The sequence below is a fragment of the Rhinolophus sinicus genome, chromosome 17 (assembly GCF_057876585.1).
Source record: "Rhinolophus sinicus isolate RSI-liver-muscle chromosome 17, RSI-T2T, whole genome shotgun sequence".
Lineage (NCBI taxonomy): Eukaryota > Metazoa > Chordata > Mammalia > Chiroptera > Rhinolophidae > Rhinolophus > Rhinolophus sinicus.
This window is the reverse complement of record NC_142517.1, coordinates 138,492,501-138,517,022: the sequence shown is the minus strand read 5'-3', so window position 1 is coordinate 138,517,022 and position 24,522 is coordinate 138,492,501. Positions and strand designations below refer to the sequence as shown.

Genomic DNA, 24,522 nt, shown 5'->3' with positions numbered 1-24,522 from the left:
ATGAAAGAAAATTGTGTGTTTTAACACATAAGACAAAGAATGCATTTTTACAAAGAACCTTACATCTTTCAGACATTAATCAGAATTCAAATTCAGAATGAAATTAGTGCATATAGAAGTTATCAGAATGTGTGAAAAAAAAACATTTTCCAAGAAGATTAGAGAAATGGAAACACTTGGGAGCATTATAAACATGAGTTTGCCTATGTGCTAGTAGTAACAAGGATTTGTCTTAGGTATATGGTGATCATTAGCATAAATGTGGTTCCATGTGCATATCAAGACTCAAATAGACCCCTGTTGTTCCCTCTTTGAAAGTGTGAAAGTTATATTCACTCAGACAATCTACTCCTCTAATTACAAAGGGCTATTAATAACCACCTGCATCTTTGCTTCCTTTACTGGGAAAAGAAAAGCACCTTGCATCTAGAAATTGGGCAAGGCCAATTTAGGTCTCAGTTCTTAATCTTATATAATGCAAGAAAATTATTGTCCAAGAAATAACTATATTGACTCTAACTGTAGTCATTAAACATGCTTACAATATTTTAAGAATAATAATAAGTGCTTTTACCTATGAAAGGCAAATGTTGTTTTCGGATGCTCTAGATTCTAGAAACAAATAAACTACATTTGAATTTTGTCTCTACCAGTTATTACTGTGTTTCCCCGAAAATAAGACCTAGCCGGACAATCAGCTCTAATGTGTCTTTTGGAGCAAAAATTAATATAAGACCCGGTATTATATTATATTATATTATATTATATTATATTATATTATATTATACCTGATATTATATTATACCTGATTATATTATATTATATTATACCTGATTATATTATATTATATTATATTATATTATATTATATTATATTATATTATATTATACCTGGTCTTATAGACCCGGTCTTATATTATAGTAAAATAAGACCAGGTCTTATATTAATTTTTGCTCCAAAAGACTCATTAGAACTGATTGTCTGATGGGGTCTTATTTTCGGGGAAACAGGGTAGTAATGGTAGCTTGGGGTAAACATAATAAGACAAGTGTCATTTGAGCTATACAGGTAGTGTCATAAAACATAGTGGAGAAAATGGATGACTTAAACTTCAAAAATTTACCGTTACAGATTGGAAACTTTTTGAGAGTAGCGGTTAAGTTTGCTCTTCTCCATATTCCCTCTCAGCAAACACAGTGTTTGTACAGCCTTGATTGTTGATAAACAGATTATTTGATGAATAAAAGAATAAACAAATAAATGATGAAAAAATTAGTAAAATAGGAACACTGGTTTGAAACAGTAATGTGAATTAAGGAGTATGTTGACCCATCCTCTTTGCTCTCTGTGTCAAGACAGATGAAAGCAGGAATGACTCTGCTGGAAAGGTGTCTGAGGGATGAGATATTATCAAGGGATGACACAGTTTCATTTAATCTGAAGAAGTTTGGAACACCTATAGAAGGCTATCACTAAGCATGTGGGGGGATAAACAAGTAATATGTGAAATGGGAAAGCAAAATGAACTGTGAGGTAGGGACATCAAATGAAACATAGAGAAAAAAAAGTTTAAAATTTAATATATTATTAATATTTATATTGAAGTTGACATTTACATTGGTTTTCCCCATGCTAATTTTATGGTGTTATGATGCTGTCATTTAGAACTACTTAGAATGTCATAGTGATCTTTTCAGTATCTAGAACCTATTCAAATCATAACCAATCAGTTAGGCATGATAAAAAACCAAAAAGGTGGGGTTGTCTCTCTCGCTCTCTCATGCTATCTCTCATAATGAGTCATTATGATATAGTTGAAAAAGTAATGGGTTAAGAGTCAGGATACATGAATTCTCCATCCAACTCTTCCAAAAATTATCTGTGTGACTTTTCATGAATCATGAGCCTACTCTACCTTAGTTGTATCATCTGTTAAATGAGATTAGACTAGAAATTCTGAACTCCACTCCACACTACCCTATCTTCTAATGGGATTTTATCAGGAAGCATGAACACAGAAAACAAAAAGCAAGAGCTACACGAGTTGGCATGGGAGGGGAAGGTTCTCAGGGGTCCTGCATCATAATATTATAGCCAGGGTTAGCATCCTGGCAGTGTCACCTGCACAGTCATGCACGGCCCTGTGCTTGCAAGGGCCTCGCCCTTGGTTTAATGCTCTGCTGCTGACATTTTTCATTGGGCCCCACAAATTATGCAGCCAGTCCAGCTTATACTTCACAAAATGCGTTAGGAGAATAGCAGAGTGTAAGCCAGGATGGGAAGGGTGGAATCAGGGATTCACATCTTAAATACCCCGTAGAAATGCCATTCTGTCCAGGTTTACAAAGTCCTTTCAGGTATCTCCAGAATAATTGAATACCAGGTAAAGAGCTAGACCTAGATTGACAATTTTGCTTGAGCAAGAAACATCATGGAGCAAGTTATAACTCTCCTAAATTGGTAATTTTCATGATAAGGTTACAAGCTAGCAAGAGGTTAGGCCTCTTTAAGCATAAATTCTATGAGTCTTATCATTAACATAGAGAAAGTAGGGAAAAGAGTAAGAAAGTTTCTGTACCTTTATTATCTTCTTGGTTCAATAACTTCCAATTCCTCTTATTACTCTTACACCAAGTTTAAATTAAAACTTTTAAATTGGCTAGCTTTCTAACATGGGGTAGGGTAACAGAAGCCACACAATTTTGATTGTGATCTACTTCTCAACAAGGGTTTTGTGGTTGTATAGTGTTAATCAATTGTGCAAGCTGAGTTTATCAGAAAATTCAGTTACTACCTAAATACTTCACAAGGAGTCATATTATTATAAAGTATGTCGTTTTCTTCTTTTGCATATCTGTTGCATTTCTGTACGATGGAACAGTTTTGTCATCCAGTCAGATATGTCATGCAAATTATAATTTTCAAATTTTTTAGTTACTTTCATATGAGGAGTTTTCAAAAATAGGGGAAAAGATAGGTTCTGCAGAGGGAAAACAGAAGTAGCAGTTGGCAGGTTAGACGGGAGGGTCATTTTCAGACTATAATCGGTATACACTAAGAAGAGCCTGTCACTTCCTGGCTAATGAATGTTGTGGTTTCATTAGCTTTGTTTGCGATTAGGAGCAGCTATCTCCACTTCACAGCAAGAGTTTCCACAAGAAATATCCCAAGTTTCTTGAGTGTCGCCTTCATTCATTCAACCATTATTTAATGAGCACTGTTTTCCTTGTGACGTCGTCTGTAGTTTCCAGGCAGCTCCAAAATATTTTGTCTTAATCTGTATATGTGGTTCTTCCATCAGAAAGCTGTGTTGCTTTGAGTTTTTAATTGAAAAGAAAACAGATAAAACTCTCTAGGCCTAGCCAGTGAGTACAAAAGCAAATTGATTAAGGTAATTCATTAACTGAAATTATGGAATTCTGAAACTTTGAAGATACCCCAGAAAGTATATACTGACTCATTTTACAGATGAAGCTATTAAGAGTAAAAAATATAAACAATTGAGCAAATAGGAGGAGTCCAATAACCCTGAAACTGGTATAGATAGTTAGTTATTGAGCATTAGCTGTGTGCCAGCCACTGTATAAGCACTGGTAACACAAACCTGAATAAGACATGACCCATGTCTCTATCAGCTCACAGACGTGTAAATGAAAGATTACTATGAGATATGATAAGTTAAAAAATCGAGATATGCAGATGATATTTAATAAACAAAGGCAGAGGGTATGGCCTCAGGGTGAGACAGTCAGGAAGGGTACCTGAGATGGGAGTAATCCCGGGCTGTTTCCCGAAATCATGTTACTGAATGTCTTATTTAGTCAGGTGAGGCAGAGAATTGAATTCCTGGAGTAGTGATTCTTAAACTGGACATGCATCAGAATCCCCTGAAGGACTTGTTAAAACGCAGATTGCTGATTTCAAAGGTCTGGGATGGATCCCAATAATTTGCATTTCAAACAGGTTCTCAGGTAATACTGATGCTGTGAGCCTGGAGACCACATTTTGAAAACCACTGCCTTAGAGCATCCTAACATGTCATGTGTCTCTACAGAAAGCCTATAAAAAGCTCGCTGAATTGCTGGGCAAAAGCACCTTACTTCATAAATCCCTCTAAAATGTAGTAAAATAGTCTAAAAGTCTTCTCTGTAATACACCAATTCCAATTTTTTAGATTCCACAGTAATGTGAAACATAATACATATTGCCTAACTTGGTTTTGTTTTGTTTTTGTTTTTGCTTTTTTTAAGGCATGGATTCTGTATGGATACATAGCAATCAAAACTGCCTAAGAGTTAGTAGTCTCTAAATCTTGATATTCACAATCCGCTAATATAAACCTCACTTTAAAATTAGACTGTCCCTGGCTGGGCTGCTTTCTGCTGTTTAAGGAGCTGCTTGATTACGCAGAGGAGTAGATTCCCATCTCCCTCTTCTTTCTGCAACTCTCTCTCCTAAAGCTCTTACACATGGCAGTGGTGGGTGGGGTGAAGGTGGGGGGGGTGCGGCTCTCAATGGCATCTGAACGTGTGTTCCCAGGAGAAAGCCATGTCAGAGCAGGCATGGAGAGACCAGCGCAGGAGCTGTCCTTTGTCGCTCTTGACGAGCTTCCCTGGCTTTACACACACCTCTAGCAGTTGGAGGCTCTGTTGGGTTGCCCAGGTAGCTGTGTAATGAGAAAAAGATCTTCCTCTTCCCCCACGGTTGTCTTTCGATATCTCGTGCCAGTATGTATTTTGGAAACCTTCTGCAGAAAGGCACACGCACATTTTTAATGATGAAATGCTTATATGCCATAAATTAGTCAACTTTAAACAAAGGAGCCATGAGAATTTATATATCTTAACAAATGCTGAGTATGGGCTTCTTTAAACTAAAAAAATTCAATACAAATGACTAAATTAGAAATAATTTTCTGTTTTTTTATCGTCTAAAATGTTGTTAAGAGACTGCTTTTCAAAACGATGATGAGCACAGTTACCTCGATTTGTAATTGTTTCTTCTCGTCCCTTTGTCTGGATGTATGAACTGAGTAAAAGCCAGATTATATAATAAATGCATAATCTCTATGTTATACTGGGGAAATATATATATATATATATATATATATATATATATATATATATATATGTATATGTATATATGTATGGAAGTATATAGATAGATAGATATAGATCTATCTCTCTCTCTCTCTATATATATATACTTCCTCAGTATAACATAGAGGTTATGCATTTATATGTAATTATGTATTATATACTATGTGTTATATATATGCATTATATATTATATATTACACATTATATATATTATGCATTATATATATTTACATATACATATCGACCATTTTATGTACATGTCTCTAAATATGAGAATCACGGAAGAGGAAAAATTATCAATCAACATCATTGTGTCCTGATCCCCAAGCACACTGTCTAGCCCTAGTAAGCGCTCAATAAACAGTTATTAAACAAAGGGATGGATGAGTGATTCTACTCTGTTTTTTACATATGCTTGCTTCAGCTCTTCTAGGCCCTCCAAGATATTTTCCTTTCCAAAAGAATTATTTATTCATTTTGATGTTTATTAAAATGGCTTAGCATAATATTCAAATATAGTTCTTCAATTTTTAATGAAAATTAAACCCATATTAGACAAGTGATAATAGAGTACCTGTCTTCCTACATGAACACATGCTTGTTGCAAATAAAAGAAATGGCGAGGGGATAAAAGTAAAGAGAGGGAAACAAAAAGGGAGCAGGATTAAGTATCAAGGTCTCATTGTAATTTAACTACTTGTAAACACTAAGTAAAACTCACTTTTAAGAATCTTTGAGAAAGTACCCTAAAACAACTCAGTTATGGAGGGGGGAGTGACTGATTTGAAGCCCAATATATCTCTTTTATTTAGAGTTGCTACCATTGTTTGTTTTTAGGCAATAATTTTTAAAGTCAGCCCATATTGATACTTACCATTATCTGTGTAAACATATGAATATCTAAGCTAACATAAAAATATTTATGAAAGTATCTTTAATAAGCAACATTAGTAAGAGTGACCACCATATTTACAAGAAATTTGAGGCTTTTCCGACTTGAAGGGACCTAGAAATTTACCCTAACAATATTAAAATACTTGTGGCTATGAGGAAACATTTTTAATTAATGAAATTCTTTTTTTAGATAGAGAAAAGTTTACTTGACCTTAGGGAAAGTTGAGATATTTGCAAGACATTAGGGTAAATTTTAGGACTAAATGCAAAATCTCTGGAGAGGTATGGGAAGAAATTACTTGAGGTTTCCTGTGAATTTTTATTATGGTTTGATCATAAATACCATGCAAATATCCTTTGTCAGTGTGTTTTGGCAGTTCTTCCAAGGATACCAAGGATTGAAGAGGATTACCGAAGAAAAAAAAAAAAAGGAAAATGAGGTTGATTTTAGACTAGAAAAATGCAGTGGGGAATTCTATAACTTGCTAGCAAATTTCCTACCTCATTCCTGTGTCCACTATACAGTAGTACAAAATATTTGCAAAAACCAAAAATGTGAACTTCCAAATAGAATCAAAATTTCATCCTTCCTAACAATTTTGAGAATAAGCAGAATATAATCCCATTATTTGTTCTAGTATTATAACAATCAGACTGATTTGGGACCTAGAAGACTGAAACACAACATAGCCTAAAGTTAGAAAAGGGAATGTTCCAGCTCACAGAATCTAAGGAGGGTTAAAAACAGAGCCACTGGAAGGACAGAGGTGTACCTTGGCCTCAGGAGCAAATATAGCTAGGAATGTACTGTCTGCACTTGCCATTTTGTCTCTGTATATCTTCTTAATTCTCTCCCTTCATAAATCTTCTTATTCTACATGGGATATATCGATTCCTTTGTTCTACATCTTATAGCTATAGTCACTTGGAGGAAAAAATAAATAAAACAAAACTGCCTTGATGTTCTCTTTGGAACAAAATCCTAAAACCATAGGGAGGGAATTTACTAAACTCAGTTGGATTTGTTGGCTACCCCTGGACCAATCAACAGTTTGGCTGGAAGAATGAAGATCTTAAGATTGGTTCACTTCAGGTGCTGATTAATCCACTGTGGCTAGGGGAGCAAGATCGTGCAACAAGATGGCAGCTGCCCTGGGTGTCATAAAGTTTGGCAATAAAGAAAATGGGAAGCTGTTCTCCGGCAAAGGAGAATGTTGTGGTGCTGGGTAGGAAAACCATATGTTACTAGTACCCATGGCAGCACCAGGGAAAACCCACATTATATCCATGATGGTTATACCTACTTCGGGGAAGACTAGACTCAAGCCCACTTAAGTGACTCTAAATATTGAGATACATAACTAGTAGCATATCTATACCACATGAGTAAAAATCCTGCTGGAGCAAATAGATGTAAATGATTGAGTGCTATCTTCTTCATGAAACCCTTTTTGAATACTCATCTGGGCCCTATTGAACTCTTGTAAGTATGATTCCCCACTACAGCTTATCGTATAATTGTTCTACAGTTGCTTGAATAGTAGGTCTAAGTTTCTAGCTCAACTGTAGGTAGTATCTTATCTTATGCTTCCTTTTACTAGAAGATTTCTACACCAAGATTGGTGTTAAGGACGTAATTTATTCCACATATATTACATAAATGATTCTTGAGAGCCTACTAATTTCTAGGCAAGATATTCGATGCTCAGCATACAAAGATGATCAAAAGTGATACTTAAAGAAAGCACATGATTCGATGTCTTTTGTCCCCATCACACTTGACATAGAAGTCTAGCATGGTCAAATTTGATCTAGCAAGTGAATTGCCTCTCCAAACACCGGTGGTGTATCTACATGCAGTTTTAGTTTGCCTATCCAGAAAAATCAGAATTTTCCTCCCTTTTAAGCCAAAAGGCTATTAATGCAAATCCAATTGAATTTGCATTTGATTACATTTCTGATGGAAACATTCATATGCAAATGAAAATTCATGTAAAGATAGCCAGATAATTCAAATAGTTGCTGAAAAATCAAGATAAAATTAGGATGTTAAATGTACATCCATCCATGTTTACTAAGATTAAGGATCTTCGAGTGGGACAATGTTCTGGAAAAACTTAAATAAATCGTGTCTTGAACATTTAACATTTGAGTAGGTCTGGGTTCAGAAGAGAGCTGTTACATTACTTTCTACTTCCACAGTGCTGAAACACAAGTCAGTCATTGATTAAATCAGTCAAGTTGTTCCAAAAAGGTTCATCTTGTATCCACTTTATATTTATATTTTGTCTGCTTTATATTTTCTTGCCCTTAAAAACAAAAGGTGAACTTTGATTGATCTGAAGTTATTTTGATGATCCAAAACAATAAACAAATAGTTTGTGCAAGTTGGCAGTTCCTTCATACTCTCTAGTGACTTAATGATGCAAACTAAATGACACCATCACAATCATCACCAATAAGTAACCTTTGGAAAACACCTATAGCATCATGAGCATACCAGTGGAAAAGTGATCTGACTCTATGTCCATATTCTCCTAAGAAAATATTTAAGATTTTAGATTCTAAGAAAAGTTCTAAGCAATATTTCAAGATATAAAATATTAATCCACTATTGCACATTCTAAACCTATATTTGAAGGAAATATGGGTCTCAGAATCACACTGTTGCTCTTGTTAAAATTAACAGAATTCGGAGTGGCAAAAGAGAAAGGTTTGAGATCTCCATATTTAGCATTGCTAGCACTTAGTTTACTACTCTACAAAGTGTAATGTTCCCCAGTTTTCTTTTATTTTATCCAATGTACTAGTTCATAGTTTCAAGTCTTTAGAATTCCAGAGTTCCTTGCTTTGGTGAATGCCACCTACCATATATCAAATTTGAAAAACCTGAATCTAAGGAAGGACCTTAGCATCACCCTCTTTGGCACAACCAATTCTTCCCCAAGTCCAGTGATTTTCCTTCTGAAGTATCTCTCCAAATCCAGACACTTACTGTCATCTCTATCACCAATTCCTTAACCTTTATCTTTGGCCTTGCCTATGGCAAGAGACTGCTAACAGGTTTCCCAGAATTGACTTTTCTCTTCCTGCAATCCCTATCACATTATAGCCAGAGTTGTCATTAAAAAATACAGATAACCCATAATTTCATCCAACCATTCTCCTTGCTTAATACCCTTCAATGGCTTCCTGTTTCTCTTAGAATAAAACCCAAATACTTAACAGGGCTATCACATGCAACATAGTCTGGTTCCGCCTGCCTCTCCACCCTTACATCACACTACTCCACTTCTCTCTGCACTGCAGCACTCTCCTTTTAGATCCTGAAATGCCCCATGCTACTTCCAGTCACCACTGCTCTTCCTCAGCGCCTAAAGTTAAACTTCAGGTTTTCTTAACTAAAGTTTTCCTGATCTCCCAGAGTCTCTCAGGTCCCTCTGTTACTTCTTTCATACCACCATACAACGTCCTTTCCTAAGTCTTATTTGAGTTCGTCACATTATATTCATTTTTGAGATAATGTCACTTGTATCGACCACTCTCATGGCTTCCAGAAGGATGAGACTGAATCTGTTTTTTGCTTGTCAAAACAAGACATGATGACTGTCACATACCAGGCATTCAGTAAATACTTCTTGAATTAATGGAAGGTTCCACTTTCTATTCTCATCTATAATCCACAAGTTCTTAATAGTGAAAGCCAAAAATAAAAGTAAAACTGGACTGACTTGCTTGAACATCACCCCTGCCACAAATTGCCAGGCAGAATTAGGATGGCAAGTACTATAATATCTTTTATGGCAGAGAAGGTGAGATGAAGAACCTCACAGTGGAATCAAGGTTAACTGCTCTCAGAAACTATGAAAGTAGGGCTCACCATTAGTTGTTTAAACAAAGGATTTTTTTCCCCACCTACTTATACTAGAGTATAATGTAATAGCTAGTCTCCCAACTCTGTCTTATGCATAAAAAAATGTATTTAGGCTATTTAAACAACAGCTTATTTCAGAAACATATCTAGTAGTTTCAAATATACATAATCTTTTGACACAAGTTTCCAAAATTGATTTATAGCTGTTATTCACTTTATGAGAATAGGGTCATAATTACTAAATTTAAAAATAATATCAAAATCACACGGCCATATAGCCATTTTCTTAACTCATTCTGTTACTTTTTATTTTATTTCTATCAGTGGTAAGCTTAATTGTGTTTTTAGCAGCTTTAAAATACTGAGCTAAATATTGAAATTATAGGAAAAGATAAACTACCACATTCCATGATTTTTTAAAAACAAAGTCGCATTATTATCTCTCTAGGAATATGTCATTTCACATCTGTCTCACACTATGTAGTCCTGGTCATCTGTGATATTCAGAGTGGAGGGTTAAAAGCTTATATTTAGCAACATGATATATATGTGGTTAGGAACCTTAAGTTTAGTGGACAATAAAAAAATTAAGTATAACTTTCTTAAAAGAAAGGGAAGTTTTATATAGACTATTAATGTAGTTTTGAGCTTGTATTATCTCTCCTGTTTATGAATCTTCGAATGTAGTTCATCTTTTAAAAATTTTTCTTTAAATTTTTTTTTCCCCTTTGTGAATTATGTGGACTGGTATTCCTGGAAGAAAAGAAAATGTGCTTATTGAACAAAAAAGTGTCCTCTTTTTTGGGGGTACATATTTTATGAAACTAAGCATTCAACCAATCACTGGTCATCTGCAACATTTCTTACAAATAAACTCGGTATTGGTAGTCTTTTTGCAAGTCAAGATTTCTTACTAACAATGATGTAAGCCGGCTGGGGCTCCTAAGGAAGAGGGCCCTGAAAAGACATTTCTTTTCCTTTTATGATTTCAGTTAAGAATGCAAATTGCACATCAGACTTTGAGGAATACTTTGCCAAAAGAAAACTGGAGGAACGCGATGGCCATGCAGTCAGCATTGAGGAGTACCTTCAGCGTAGTGACACAGCCATTATTTACCCAGAAGCCCCTGAGGAGCTGTCTCGCCTTGGCACGCCAGAGGCCAATGGGCAAGAAGAAAATGGTGAGGCTGTAATTCATTTTTAGCCACTATACTGACCTCTGCAGCTGTTACAATTACAAATGCACTACATGCCTGGGTGTTTACCTTAAAATTTGAAGAACAGCTGCAGAGGCATGGAATTTCATGAGCAAAGATTAGAACTGTAATTTTAGGGTATTGTGAAATTTTTTTGTCAGCAAATTTGTGTCATTTGTACGTCCAATAAAGAACAAGAACAATTAGAGCTTATTTCTAAGAGATAAAAATATCTAAATTGATTCCTAGCTTTCAGAAATATTTCACTTTTGAGGGGGGAAAAAAAAGTTTAGAAATCCTGACCCTAACCTTTTGTTCTTCTTCCCGTGTACCTGAAAAGCTCCTTCACACTGTGAATTCCTGAGTCATATGTCACCGAAGGTTTACTACAAACCGTCAGTCACCTGAAGAGAATTTCCTCATTTATCAGCTGTTTAAATTTCCCCAAAAAACGCTCAAGTAATTAATTAATTTTCTAGCCCAGTGTGAGCTGATTCCAACAAGTCTGTCCTGGGTGTGCGAGGGGACTGGTGTGCACGGAGGCCGAGTGCAATGATGGCACTCTCGTGGAGCAGATTGCAATGATTCCTGTCATACCATCCCGGGCAGTCAGCCCATTAGCTGCCATTGATTTACTGACCTTTTGGCCTGCTTCTCTCCCTCTCGTCTCTCGGCTACAGACCTGCCACCTGGAACTCCAGATGCTTTTGCCCAACTGCTGACCTGCCCCTACTGCGACCGGGGCTACAAGCGCTTGACATCACTGAAGGAGCACATCAAGTACCGCCACGAGAAGAATGAAGAGAACTTTTCCTGCCCTCTTTGTAGCTACACGTTTGCCTACCGCACCCAGCTCGAGCGGCATATGGTGACGCACAAGCCAGGGACAGATCAGGTGGGGGGTTGGTTTTAAGTGATTTCTTTCTATAATAACCCCTTAGAGAAACGATATTGCTTTGATTGGCAATCATTATTAATTTTTCATGGCATTTTGAAGATGCAGATCTTTTAATGGTAATAGCTTTAATTGAGGTCTAAATGATTTTTTGATGGTCTCTTCTAATATGATTTAATAGTCTTATGTTCACGATCGAATGAGTGTGTTAATTTCTAATTTAGAAATTTTATTTGCACTTTAACTTGACTTTAGTTTCATTTTTATGTTCCACAAAAAGTGAATGAAATTGTAGCATTTTAATTATACATTATTAAACATCTCAGCAATTTTAATTCCATTTTTTACCCCATTTTACTTAGATTTTTTTTTTCATATAGGATCTAAGTCGTAGTAAAAGAAGTGTGTATTTCTTTCATTTGTCATATAACACCTTCAATTACTTAGGGTATTTTTACAAGCTGCTACTAGTTTATGAAATCGAATTAAGTGTTTTAAGGAAAAAACTTTAAAAGCATAGATGTGTGTATATATTAAAAGTAAACTGGGTTAATCCTAAAATGTTGGATATATGTTAAAAACGATCCCTTCTTGACATTCATGTTTGTCACTGAATGTTAAAATTACTCTGCCTTTTTTGGGTTTATTTGTGTTAAAAATAAAATCTCTGTCTTGGACAGGTAAGCAGAGCTTCTTAAATCCTTAAAATGATTGAATAGGATTGATTCATGGTGTCTCTTAAATGTTTTAGCAAAATTGCTCTTTCTGTCCTCCTGGGAGAATTGACTGCAGAGTGATATTATGGTATGTTCCAATGGTAACAGAAATGGTGTGCCTTAAGCCCCAATAACTGGCCCTACAGAGCTGGAATCACCCTATATAAGCTTTGCCACCATATCTGTTTTAAAAAATATTAAACAGGGTATTTTATAAAATTTTTATGATTTTTTTTCTTATGGGCTTTACTCTCTTTGACTAAAGAAAATGTGAATAAGCAAAACAATCAAGCATTGATAATGATACTGTATTATGGACTTTTACTATTTTAAGAGGACGGTTCACAAAAATTATTCCATTTAAATCTAATTGGGCTTGTCACCTGAATGTTTTTCAAAGTTCAGTTATAAAAACTATGCTGGCATAGTTACACTTATGTAACAGTTTATCTCCCTACGCTTATATGCACGAAAACTCCAGGAAAAAAAAAAAAAGAAAGTGCCTAGATATTTATCTAGCATAACTGCTTTAAATTTCACATGCAGAAGTGTGATTGTGTTGGCGCATTATGAATGGTAGCTTTGGTGTTGAAAAGTCCCCTCATTTGCTCATGGCATTTACAATTAGTAAATTAAAATGATTGTATCATATTAACAGTGGCACAACTAAAGTTTATAGTAGTCCTCTGAGGGCTGTGGGGGGAGACAAAGCAGCTGTTGCTGTTTGTTTATGCAACTCAGCAACATATGAGCGCTGGTCCCTCAATGGCGCTCGGCGGGCTGGGCTCCGCTTGATCTTTGAAGGTTGCTGCTGTTTGAACAAACCTCCCTGTGTCCCATGTAACACCATCTGTCTCACTAGGAATGTGGGAAGATTCAGCACACCCTAGCAGTTGTCATACCGTTTCTGTGCTGTCTTTTTGCAAAAGGCTTTTGTGTCATTGCTGCTTGAAAAAGGCTGACCTCCTACCTTGAGCATCCAGAGTGGATGGCTGTATTTTTTTTTTTTTTCTTCAGGATTCTAAGTCACAGTGCTTTTTTCCCCTTGTTCAAAAAGGTCAGCTGTGTTTGATTATATCTTCACTGCTTTTAACTTGTCTTTTCAGCAAACTTTTTTTTTTTTTTGTCCCTACTCCCTAGCACACTACTGAAAAAGGAAAATGAAAAGTCGTTGAAGTCTTTCCTACTGACCTGTGATAAAACTGCTCAAGTAGCTATAACCCAAGATGTTGTCTCTCACATTTGATAATGAATCAAATCTGATATGCAACACCTCAGGAAAAACAAGGTTTACATTTGCTACTAGCACAGGGAAGAGGATATTGAAACATGCTTATCGTGTATTTGTAGTCAAGGATTTTTTTTTGTTTGTGTGTGAGGTTTTTCCCCTTCTTCTTCAAATTTGGTATTGCTTCCGTATGAGATAATTGATAAAATCAGTTATTTCTGTGGGAAGTTTTTTGGGAGACTATTTAGAATTTTCAGGATAGTATTTATTTATTTTTCTTGACAAAATAGTTGCCTGACAACAGGGAATCTTCAGATTTTAGAATTTGCAGTAAACACAGAGAACCACAAACATCTTTGCAATTATGCTTTCTTCTCTCCAAAGGCTCAAAGAAACATTTTGGAAAAGATGCTACAGAGATAATGCTAAAGCAAGTGTTGGATGCACATGTGAAAACACTTTTTTTTGTTGTTGTTCCGATTTTATTGCCAACATTATCACTTTTATTGCAACTCTGAAAGACTGGGCAAATAAATAAACGTGCACTCAAACCTTTTGGCCTGTCTGGAAAATAGAGGCCTTTTAAAAATATTTGTAACAAATTTCCTTTGTTCCTCCTGCACAAAACTGATGTCACTCTTTCTTTTATAGCACCAAATGCTGACCCAAGGAGCAGGTAATCGCAAGTTCAAATGCACAGAGTGTGGCAAGGCCTTCAAGTATAAACACCATCTGAAAGAACACCTGCGAATTCACAGTGGTGAGTAGCAGAGGGGCCGGTGCTCGCATTTTCATTTTGTTTCATTAGGGGATTTTTAAAAGGTTGCTTTAAATTTATACAATCCCGTTTGTAGCTTTTAGAACTATCCATTTATTTCATAAACTATGTGTGCCTGCCTTGTCTTTGCAAGACTTGTGTTACCACCAACAGCACGATCTTGGTGATAAGTAAGAGGAGGAATGCTTATACTTCCTAAAAATTGCTAATACGTTGATTTATTACAAAATCCGGAGGCTCCTTTTTGTCGTTTTAAAAACCCTTCTACAGATTAAGTATTTTTGACCTGAAGAAACTCAGGTGACAAATTCTGAAGGATATTCATTTGTGATACCTAACCATGAAAGAAAACAATTGAAAAATTTGGGAAAAGAGCTTTTTATATGACACATGTTCCTTGATTCCTGAGAGCTGTATATTACCAAACAATGTCCTGCCACTGAGATTTCTCCATTATAACTATTTTGATAGCTCTGCCAAGCATTTTATTACCAAATTGGATGTTAATAGGACTAGTTGGACTGGTGGAATCAATGGAATCTCCACAGAGTTGATTAAAGCCATGGCTACACTTCCCTTTAAATACCGTGACATCTTTATTGTGCTATTGACCACACATTAATCTGACACTATGTTTAAATAGGAGGCTGCTGATGGCAAGACAAGATTTGGGATCTTGGCTGAAAAAGGCCTAGATAGCCCTCACCTTCCACTGCTAACATCTTGAATTATGTCCTCCCAGGGTAGATAAAGCCCAGAAACAGTTATGGCCACATAATTCTAATCTGAGCACCTAGAATGTAGAGGTACCCCATTGTGTTCCTTTCCTTTGTTTTTTACAGATTCTTGTTTTGGTAGACAATTGCAGTTGTTACTCAGTCAAAGAAATATAATGCTAATTTTAATTATCGTTCTAGGTGAAAAACCATACGAGTGCCCAAACTGCAAGAAACGTTTCTCCCATTCTGGTTCCTACAGTTCACACATCAGCAGCAAGAAATGTATTGGTTTGATCTCTGTAAATGGCCGAATGAGAAATAATATCAAGACGGGTTCTTCCCCTAATTCTGTTTCTTCTTCCCCTACTAATTCAGCCATTACCCAGTTAAGAAACAAATTGGAGAATGGAAAACCACTTAGTATGTCTGAACAAACAGGCTTACTGAAAATTAAAACAGAACCACTAGACTTCAATGACTATAAAGTTCTTATGGCCACACACGGGTTTAGCGGCACTAGTCCCTTTATGAATGGTGCACTTGGAGCCACCAGCCCTCTAGGAGTTCATCCGTCTGCTCAGAGTCCAATGCAGCACTTAGGTGTAGGGATGGAAGGCCCTTTACTTGGATTTCCCACAATGAATAGTAATTTAAGCGAGGTACAAAAGGTTCTACAGATTGTGGACAATACGGTTTCCAGGCAAAAAATGGACTGCAAGGCTGAAGAAATTTCAAAGTTGAAAGGTTATCACATGAAGGATCCATGCTCTCAACCTGAGGAACAAGGAGTTACCTCTCCTAATATTCCACCTGTAGGTCTTCCAGTAGTGAGTCATAATGGTGCCACTAAAAGTATTATTGACTACACATTAGAAAAAGTCAACGAAGCCAAAGCTTGCCTCCAGAGCTTGACTACTGACTCAAGGAGACAGATCAGTAACATAAAGAAAGAGAAGCTACGTACTTTAATAGATTTGGTCACCGATGATAAAATGATTGAGAACCACAACATATCCACTCCATTTTCATGCCAGTTCTGTAAAGAAAGTTTTCCTGGCCCCATTCCCTTGCATCAGCATGAACGTTACCTTTGTAAGATGAATGAAGAGATCAAGGCAGTCCTGCAACCTCATGAAAACATAGTCCCCAGCAAAGCCGGAGTTTTTGTTGATAATAAAGCCCTCATCTTGTCATCTGTACTTTCTGAGAAAGGAATGACAAGCCCCATCAACCCATACAAGGACCACATGTCTGTACTTAAAGCATATTATGCTATGAACATGGAGCCCAACTCTGATGAACTGCTGAAAATTTCCATTGCTGTGGGCCTTCCTCAGGAATTTGTGAAGGAATGGTTTGAGCAACGAAAAGTCTACCAGTATTCAAATTCCAGGTCACCATCACTGGAAAGGAACTCCAAGCCGTTAGCTCCCAGCAGCAACCCTCCCACAAAAGACTCTTTATTACCCAGGTCTCCTGTAAAACCTATGGACTCTATAACATCACCGTCTATAGCAGAACTCCACAACAGTGTCACGAATTGTGATCCTCCTCTCAGGCTAACAAAACCTTCCCATTTTACCAATATTAAACCAGTTGAAAAATTGGACCACTCAAGGAGTAACACTCCTTCTCCCTTAAATCTTTCCTCCACATCTTCTAAAAACTCCCACAGTAGTTCTTACACTCCAAACAGCTTCTCTTCTGAGGAGCTCCAGGCTGAGCCTTTGGACTTGTCATTACCAAAACAAATGAAAGAACCCAAAAGTATTATAGCCACAAAGAACAAAACAAAAGCTAGCAGCATAAGTTTAGACCATAACAGTATTTCTTCATCATCTGAAAACTCAGATGAGCCTCTAAACTTGACTTTTATCAAGAAAGAGTTTTCAAATTCAAATAATCTGGACAACAAAAGCACTAATCCAGTGTTCGGCATGAACCCATTTAGTGCCAAACCTTTATACACAGCTCTTCCTCCACAAAGCGCATTTCCCCCTGCCACTTTCATGCCACCAGTCCAGACCAGTATCCCTGGGCTACGACCATACCCAGGACTGGATCAGATGAGCTTCCTACCACATATGGCCTATACCTACCCAACTGGAGCAGCTACTTTTGCTGATATGCAGCAAAGGAGAAAGTACCAACGGAAACAAGGATTTCAGGTAATGTGACATATGCTTTTGCTGTGAAAAGAGGAGGTGAAAATTATATCATTTATGTGCATATCAGGGAAAAAATCATAGTGAAAATATCAAGTGCTATGATTTCAGCAGAAAGAGATGAGTTTGTTTTAACTCGAACCCAAAGTAGAAAATTAAATGGAGAAACAGTGGAACACTACTATTTAAGCACATTTGCCTTAAAAAAGATAAAAAAGAACTTAATATTTATTTTTGAGATTTGTTTAGATCGATCCATCTGCTTTTAGAATTATATATTGATAACAATATTTGCTGTAACTTACCTAGATGCTAAATGTTAACATTTATAATAGTCACATACTTTTACAGATGTTCACAATTTGCAGTAATGCAAGTATAAATTTGATATGTAGTTGATTTTATAGGGAATAGTTTATTTTGAAGAATATTTGTAAAAATATTTTGTACATTCCACCTGACTTTTTGTATAATTTTCAAACTGGTAAATAATTCATGATTTTTCAAATACAAAAGCAGGTATGTTTTAACGTCATGCAGTATAATCCCTTTTTGCAAAATAGGAGCATAAGTAGCTGTGCACCTCTATAACAGCTGTTCCAGTATTCCAATTTATAGTACATCTGCCCTCTCTGTAAATGTATTTAAGCCTATTTAATCTTCTCTAATATTAATTAGTGCAAACGTAGTCGAAGAAAACTGAACTGTGGACTAGCAAATGGAAATGTATGTTATCATGCAAGTTTGCACTCCTTTGGATCAAGACAAAATAAATATCAAGAAATTTAATAATTTACTGATCCACATTCATTATTGCTCAATGCTGAAGGCTGTTTTAACATAGATAGAACATTGATAAAAAGTGTTATTAATATTCCCTATTTCAAATTAGAAAATTAAATATAAAAATATAGCTTGAGGCCCTTAGTTGGTAGACATACATTTAAATAGATTGCATAATAATAACATTTTGTACCTAAATATAATATTCAATTAAAATGAGGTCTCTGCAGCTACCGATCATTTCTAAAGTTAAGCACTCTGGAAAATACACAAATTCTGATGTTGAATTTTTCACTCATGGATATGTCCTGATATAAAGAAAATTAAGGATTTTTTAGAAAATTTCATGTTTTTCTCACTTTCAGAGCTGACCATTTTCTCTCCTTGAAAAACAATGAGTTCTACCATCTAGGGCACAGAAGGCTTTTATTTTTTTTGAAATGTGAGACCTCATCTATGGTCATCTATTGTTTATGGAAAGTACTAAAAAAAACTAGATAGATTAATAGTACAAGCACTTTTGAGATTTCCAAATGTCAGCCTATCTGAAGTTGTTTGGTATAAATACAAAGAGAAGAGACTGTGTTGAACTATATGATTCTATCACAGGGAGAATTGCTTGATGGAGCACAAGACTACATGTCAGGCCTAGATGACATGACAGACTCCGACTCCTGTCTGTCTCGAAAGAAGATCAAGAAGACAGAGAGTGGCATGTATGCATGTGACTTATGTGACAAGACATTCCAGAAAAGCAGTTCCCTTCTGCGACATAAATACGAACACACAGGTATGAGTGACTTTGACTAGCTAGTTAGAGCTTCCCAGCCTGCTGTATATTTCATAATATTTAATGAGTACACTTGTGCAACATAAGATGTAGCATATGCTGATACCTTCAACAAGGAAGAAATAACGCTTTTGCCTAGCTCAGTAGGACTTTTTTTGTTGTCTGTTTATTGGATCATTCATGTGTTTATGAGTGTGCTTGTCTTTCTATCTTCTCAGTGAATCTGTACACCAAATTCACAAATCATGTCAAAGGTGTATTTAAATGGCCACAGCAATGAAATGGCATGACACAATCCAGTTATTGAAAATAATTTCAAATACTTAAGCTGTGATGAACCTACATAAGTAAACACTTAATAACAAAAAGTTTAGTCAATCCTGTATTAATGTCATCATCTAAAAATCAAGTAAGCCATGATTTAGGTGTGATTCTGGTTGGTTTTTATAAATTGGCCATATTTTGAATAAACTGAAAATATAAGTTCTGCAAAAGAAAACACATAAGTAAAGTAATAGGCCAAATGAGCTACTGAAACTACTTACATTTAGAGGACTAAAATAAAACTTTCTAAATTTAATTAGTTTATTTTCAGATTGGAACAATTACAGAGCTGACCAGATAGCAGCCTAATTCTTCCCTAAGAGTAGAGAGATAGTGGGTTAATTTTCTCAAATAAAGGTGAAGTACCATCATGGGAAGTAATATTAGTTCCCACAATCCGAGATCCAATCTGCAGCTCTGTGGTGGAGCTTTGCCTGTGTTCCCTCCCCCCTCCTACTCCCTCCACCCTTAACAACAAAGTAACTTAGCCTCATCTCTGTCTCTAAGCCATCTCCAACTTTTCCCACTAGAAATTTGGCAAGCTGTACTAGCCCTAGATGGGAAAAGAAAGAGTAGGATTTCAATCAAAATATTGGCAGGGTGAAATTGTAGAAAAAAATCTCATTTTAAACCAAGAAATCTAGTATCGAACATTTCAATATAGAGGAAAAAAATAATTTAACATTAATGCTTTGTGGGGAAAAGTGATGAAGAGACAAAAGAAGAAAAAGAAAAACGAAGAAAAATGAATGGGGAAACTTTCTGTCATTTTGACTGTCTAAATACTTGGCACCCTTTTGAGAGATTGAAAATGATCTTTGGGAAGCACGTGTACTTATCATCTTCCCTTTTTCCTCACTGGGTATGTGCAAGAGACAGCACAAGTGACCAGAATCAGCCTGAGAGTGGGGGGAAAGTTAGGTGAGTTCTGTAACATGAAGTGTTGAGGCTATTTGTGAAGAGAGCGAGGTTGATAAACAACGGTGTTCTTACTCCAACCAACCCAGTTTTCCTTTTCTTCAACTGTCTGATATTAATGGCTATTATTTTAAAAGTTCAACTAATACCACTTTAAAGACAACTTAAGTTGAATAACAAATCTCAAAAGTTTTCATAATTGCGTGATATAATTCCATGTTTGAAATGCCAAAATTGTCCTATATTTGTCCTTTTTGGTAGATAGCAAAGATATTTTCTTTAGTGCCAAGTCCTATTTAAGTATTTTTAAAGTAAAGATATTCTCATACCTAAATTTACTTTAATATTTTAATCAACCTCAAATATATTTTGTATTTCATTATTCAGCTACAATAGACACATCACTGAAGGCATCTTTCCCTCTCTGATTGGTTTTATTATATGACCATATGCAAACTCTATCATTTACTACATGGTGAGTGTAAAACTTTTATTTTAGTGAGGGCTATCATACATATTGACATCCAGTCAATATCTTTATTTTTTACCAATTACATAGTTCATAAACATCATAGGTATATAGATAATTGAGAGACCCAAAAGTTGACAAACACAAATATGCATAATCAATTTGAAAAACATCCTGTATTTTAAAAAATAAAAATAAAACGTTCTGATCCTTTAAGATGTGAGATCTGCTGCCTCGAAAGATTGCCTAGCAACAAGATGCTAACCATCCAATGGTTTCTCTAAATGCATGATTAATTATCCTCCTGTTGGCTTCCTGGCTTGTCAAGTTTCCAATGTGTTAACTTTTTGGTCTCTTGACCAAACATCTCATGACATTACTACTGTCAGTGTATTAGGTTCCGTCAAAGTGAAGTTCTTCATGAATTTTTCTATCTTCATGATATATGTGGAAATTTAGTTCATTTTCCTTCCTTAATTGGGCCCCACAAGCCTTTTATTTGTTTATATTAAATACTAGTAATACTTTGAGAATGCAATAATATGAAAATTCTAAGTGAGAACAGTCTTTGGGCTGATTGATTCTAAGGTTGGGGAATGAAATTGAATTATTTGATTATGTGTTGATTATGAATGTGTCATTGATAAAGTGTGTTTGTCACATCTGTCTGCAGTTTAACATATAGAATAGTTTAAATTAAGAAAGAAATTATGAGCTACTTCTTGAGATCCTGTGCTTTTACCTCAATCAGTTTAATTTATTTCTAGACAGACACCAAAGATATAATGCTTAATTTTTCTTACCAGTGGTGTATTGCTTGCTTTCTTTTCCTGGGACCTGGGCCTGGGACAGAGGAAAGAAACATTACATAAATGTTGACTTGATAGGATTCATTGTCACAAACAAGTACGTTGAAATAAAAAATCTGAAACTCCTGTTAGATACTGTTGAGAACTCATTTGAATTCTACCAAAATTTATATCTGACATTTATTGAGTACTTTCTCTGCTGAGACATCATGGTAGGTGCTTTTAAACCCTCCTTGAGAAAAGTATAAAAAGCTTTCTTCATGTAAGTAGATAAAGTCAAAGTTTTAAATAAATTACTAGTCAATTTTGTTTATCAGTTATAGGATATTTTTCATACCAAAACCTTCCATTTATTAACTTTAGTTATCGTTCTAGCTGTCAGGTGAACCATGAACCTCGATATTAGGAAAAAATTTGCCTCCAAAAAGTTTTGATCATTCAGTGTCAATTTAGATGTTTTTCTGAATCTTACTCATGTGGAAATTTAATTCCAGGATGTCTTGATTTGAAACAGGTAAATCAATCGAACATGTTAAAAAGAGAAGAATGTCCAAGTCAGTTCCTATTTAAATTGAATTTATTAAATACCAGTGAAACTTCTGGAGATTTAGTGCATAAAATAGGTGAAAACTCCCTGCAGTACACTCCCAAATTCTATCCTTTGCATAACATACTAGCTGAATATTTTATTCTTTCAGATTGTTAGTTCATAATGCAAATTAATATATTTTGATTGTAAGCATATTGTTTATTATCAAATGAATTCCCTGAAAGTTGGTTGCCTGTAACCATAGATTATTTACATAACAGACTGCAGTTTAGTGGGCATTCCCCAAGATTCCTAACAGGCCTTGAAACTTGTCCTGGAGAGTGCTTGTTCTAAGGACACTGCTTTGTGTTTTGTTCCTTGGGAAAAGAGAGAGCCATATTAACTGTGACATTCATTCAAAATTAGTCACACAGCCGATAGTGAAGTGACCTATCTGGTGGACCTTTTTGCACTCCTGAGCTGATGAGACATTAGTATCTAAAGGAGATTGTAGGATGGTTCTACCAACACATGCTGTAGCAACTGAAGCACCAAGAAATTTTTCATCTGTACTTTCTCTTCTCTCCATTTAGATTCCTTACTTCGTGTACTCTGCTCCTGATACATGCATCTTGCTTACAACTTGGGAAATTATTGAAAATGTATTAACGAATGCAAAAAAAGTATTGAACATTAATTGCTTACCACATGCGACCCTTGCACTGTTCTTACCTATGTTGTCTCCTTTACCCGTATGCCTTGTCCGCACGTCAGGTCCTCAAATGATCTCCCTTTTACTGACAATGACCTTGGTCCTTACAGAGGTGACCATCCCTGAGACTGCACAGCTGGTAGTAAAAGATGGATTTAACCCAAGCAATTAGACTCCAGAACCCATCTTCCCTATTTAACACTGCACCATCCTGCCCCTGTGAATGAATTGCCACTATCAGAAATGTCTTATCCTTGCTTCTGACTAGCATCCTTTTCTTTAAGGTCCAAAAACACCCAAGAGAGACCAAATTCGTATACAGCAACTTCAAGTTTTCTGGAAGGCAAAACCTCTGTCTTTTTCCCAAATAGCACTTGTGCTTCCTGTTAAATGAACTTCCCATGGCAATGGTCTTATCAAATGAAAAAGCACGCTTTCTTTCCAAACTCTTGGCATTCCATTGGAATTCTCTTCTCTCCTATCCAGTTTACTTCATTCAAAACATCTTTTCCAAAAGTTCTTGCGTGGTTTGAATTATACTTTTTTCTTCAGACTATTAGCTATAGACTAGAAACAGATTACTAGAATCTTCCTTATTTCCAGTACAAAGAGTAGTCACCAACAAATGTCTTCCTAATTTCTTTTACAGGTACATAACTTCTTCCTATCCTAATAGTGTACCTTACCACAACTATCATCACTACATTTATATTGGACATTCCAGTAAAATAAAGACCGTTAATAAAATAACATATAGCAGCCTGCAGCATTTTCTAAATAGTAGCATGCCCCAGAGGCATTCAATAACATTATTAAAGATATTTGATTACTAATTGAAATTATATCTCGCCATATAACTGAATACCTGAAGTGTGTAGAATGGGTTTCTAATCTTATAACATGACACTTAGCAAATGAAAATGGGGTTAAATCTACTAATGGTGATTTTTAATTTAATTTGCTGAAATGCAAGTTTGTATTAGGAAATATAAGCACATAGATTCATGTATGTTGTGACGATACAGCTTGCCCTATATGACACATTTCTGACTTTAACTGTGGAGCATCAGTCTGATAAATTTCTTTTGTCAGTTCTATTTTGGAAATAAACTTTTTAAGTATGGCAGCTATGGAAGGTGTTGAAGGCATTCCAGTGCTATTTGTGGCCTGGAATCAACCAGATGTGTTTAGGCTTGGCACTAGTTTCAAATTGCAAACACTGGTTAGAAACTGCCTGGAATGCCAAAGGAAATACAGCATTCTCTAGCTGAAGAGTATTTTAACACTCAACAAGTGGCTGACATCTCATGGAAAACTTTAGAGGGAAAACACTATTTGGAATTAGTTCCGCCTCCACAACATCCATCTTTCTACTCTGTATTTTCAAGTGATTTCTTCTCTAATTTTTATTCTTAGAATCATATGGCTGATAAGACATTCTTAACATCATCTTTCGTCTATTTCTGATCCTGCCTAACTTAGCAGTTTGTTCCTGTTTGAGACATAAAGCCCATTTTCAAAGCCACCATTTGCGACTTAACAAGCAGAGGGTATAAATGCCAATGCCAGCGATGACGCCATCTTTATCACTTTCACATAAGTCCTTGTATTTAAATTGTAAGGA

At 35.8% G+C, this 24,522-nt stretch overlaps 1 protein-coding gene across 3 annotated transcripts in view; it reads left to right on the top strand.

Annotated features, from left to right (window-relative positions):
• The window catches only part of ZEB2 (zinc finger E-box binding homeobox 2), a 130,371-nt gene that overhangs the window by 99,723 nt on the left and 6,126 nt on the right, over positions 1 to 24,522 (top strand). For all 3 annotated transcript variants that reach the window (XM_019735905.3, XM_019735906.3, XM_019735903.3), the window contains exons 5-9: positions 10,860 to 11,048; positions 11,744 to 11,958; positions 14,554 to 14,662; positions 15,598 to 17,567; positions 18,957 to 19,137. In XM_019735905.3, the coding sequence (XP_019591464.1) occupies positions 10,860 to 11,048; positions 11,744 to 11,958; positions 14,554 to 14,662; positions 15,598 to 17,567; positions 18,957 to 19,137 (2,664 nt within the window). The remainder of the gene's footprint in view (positions 1 to 10,859; positions 11,049 to 11,743; positions 11,959 to 14,553; positions 14,663 to 15,597; positions 17,568 to 18,956; positions 19,138 to 24,522) is intronic.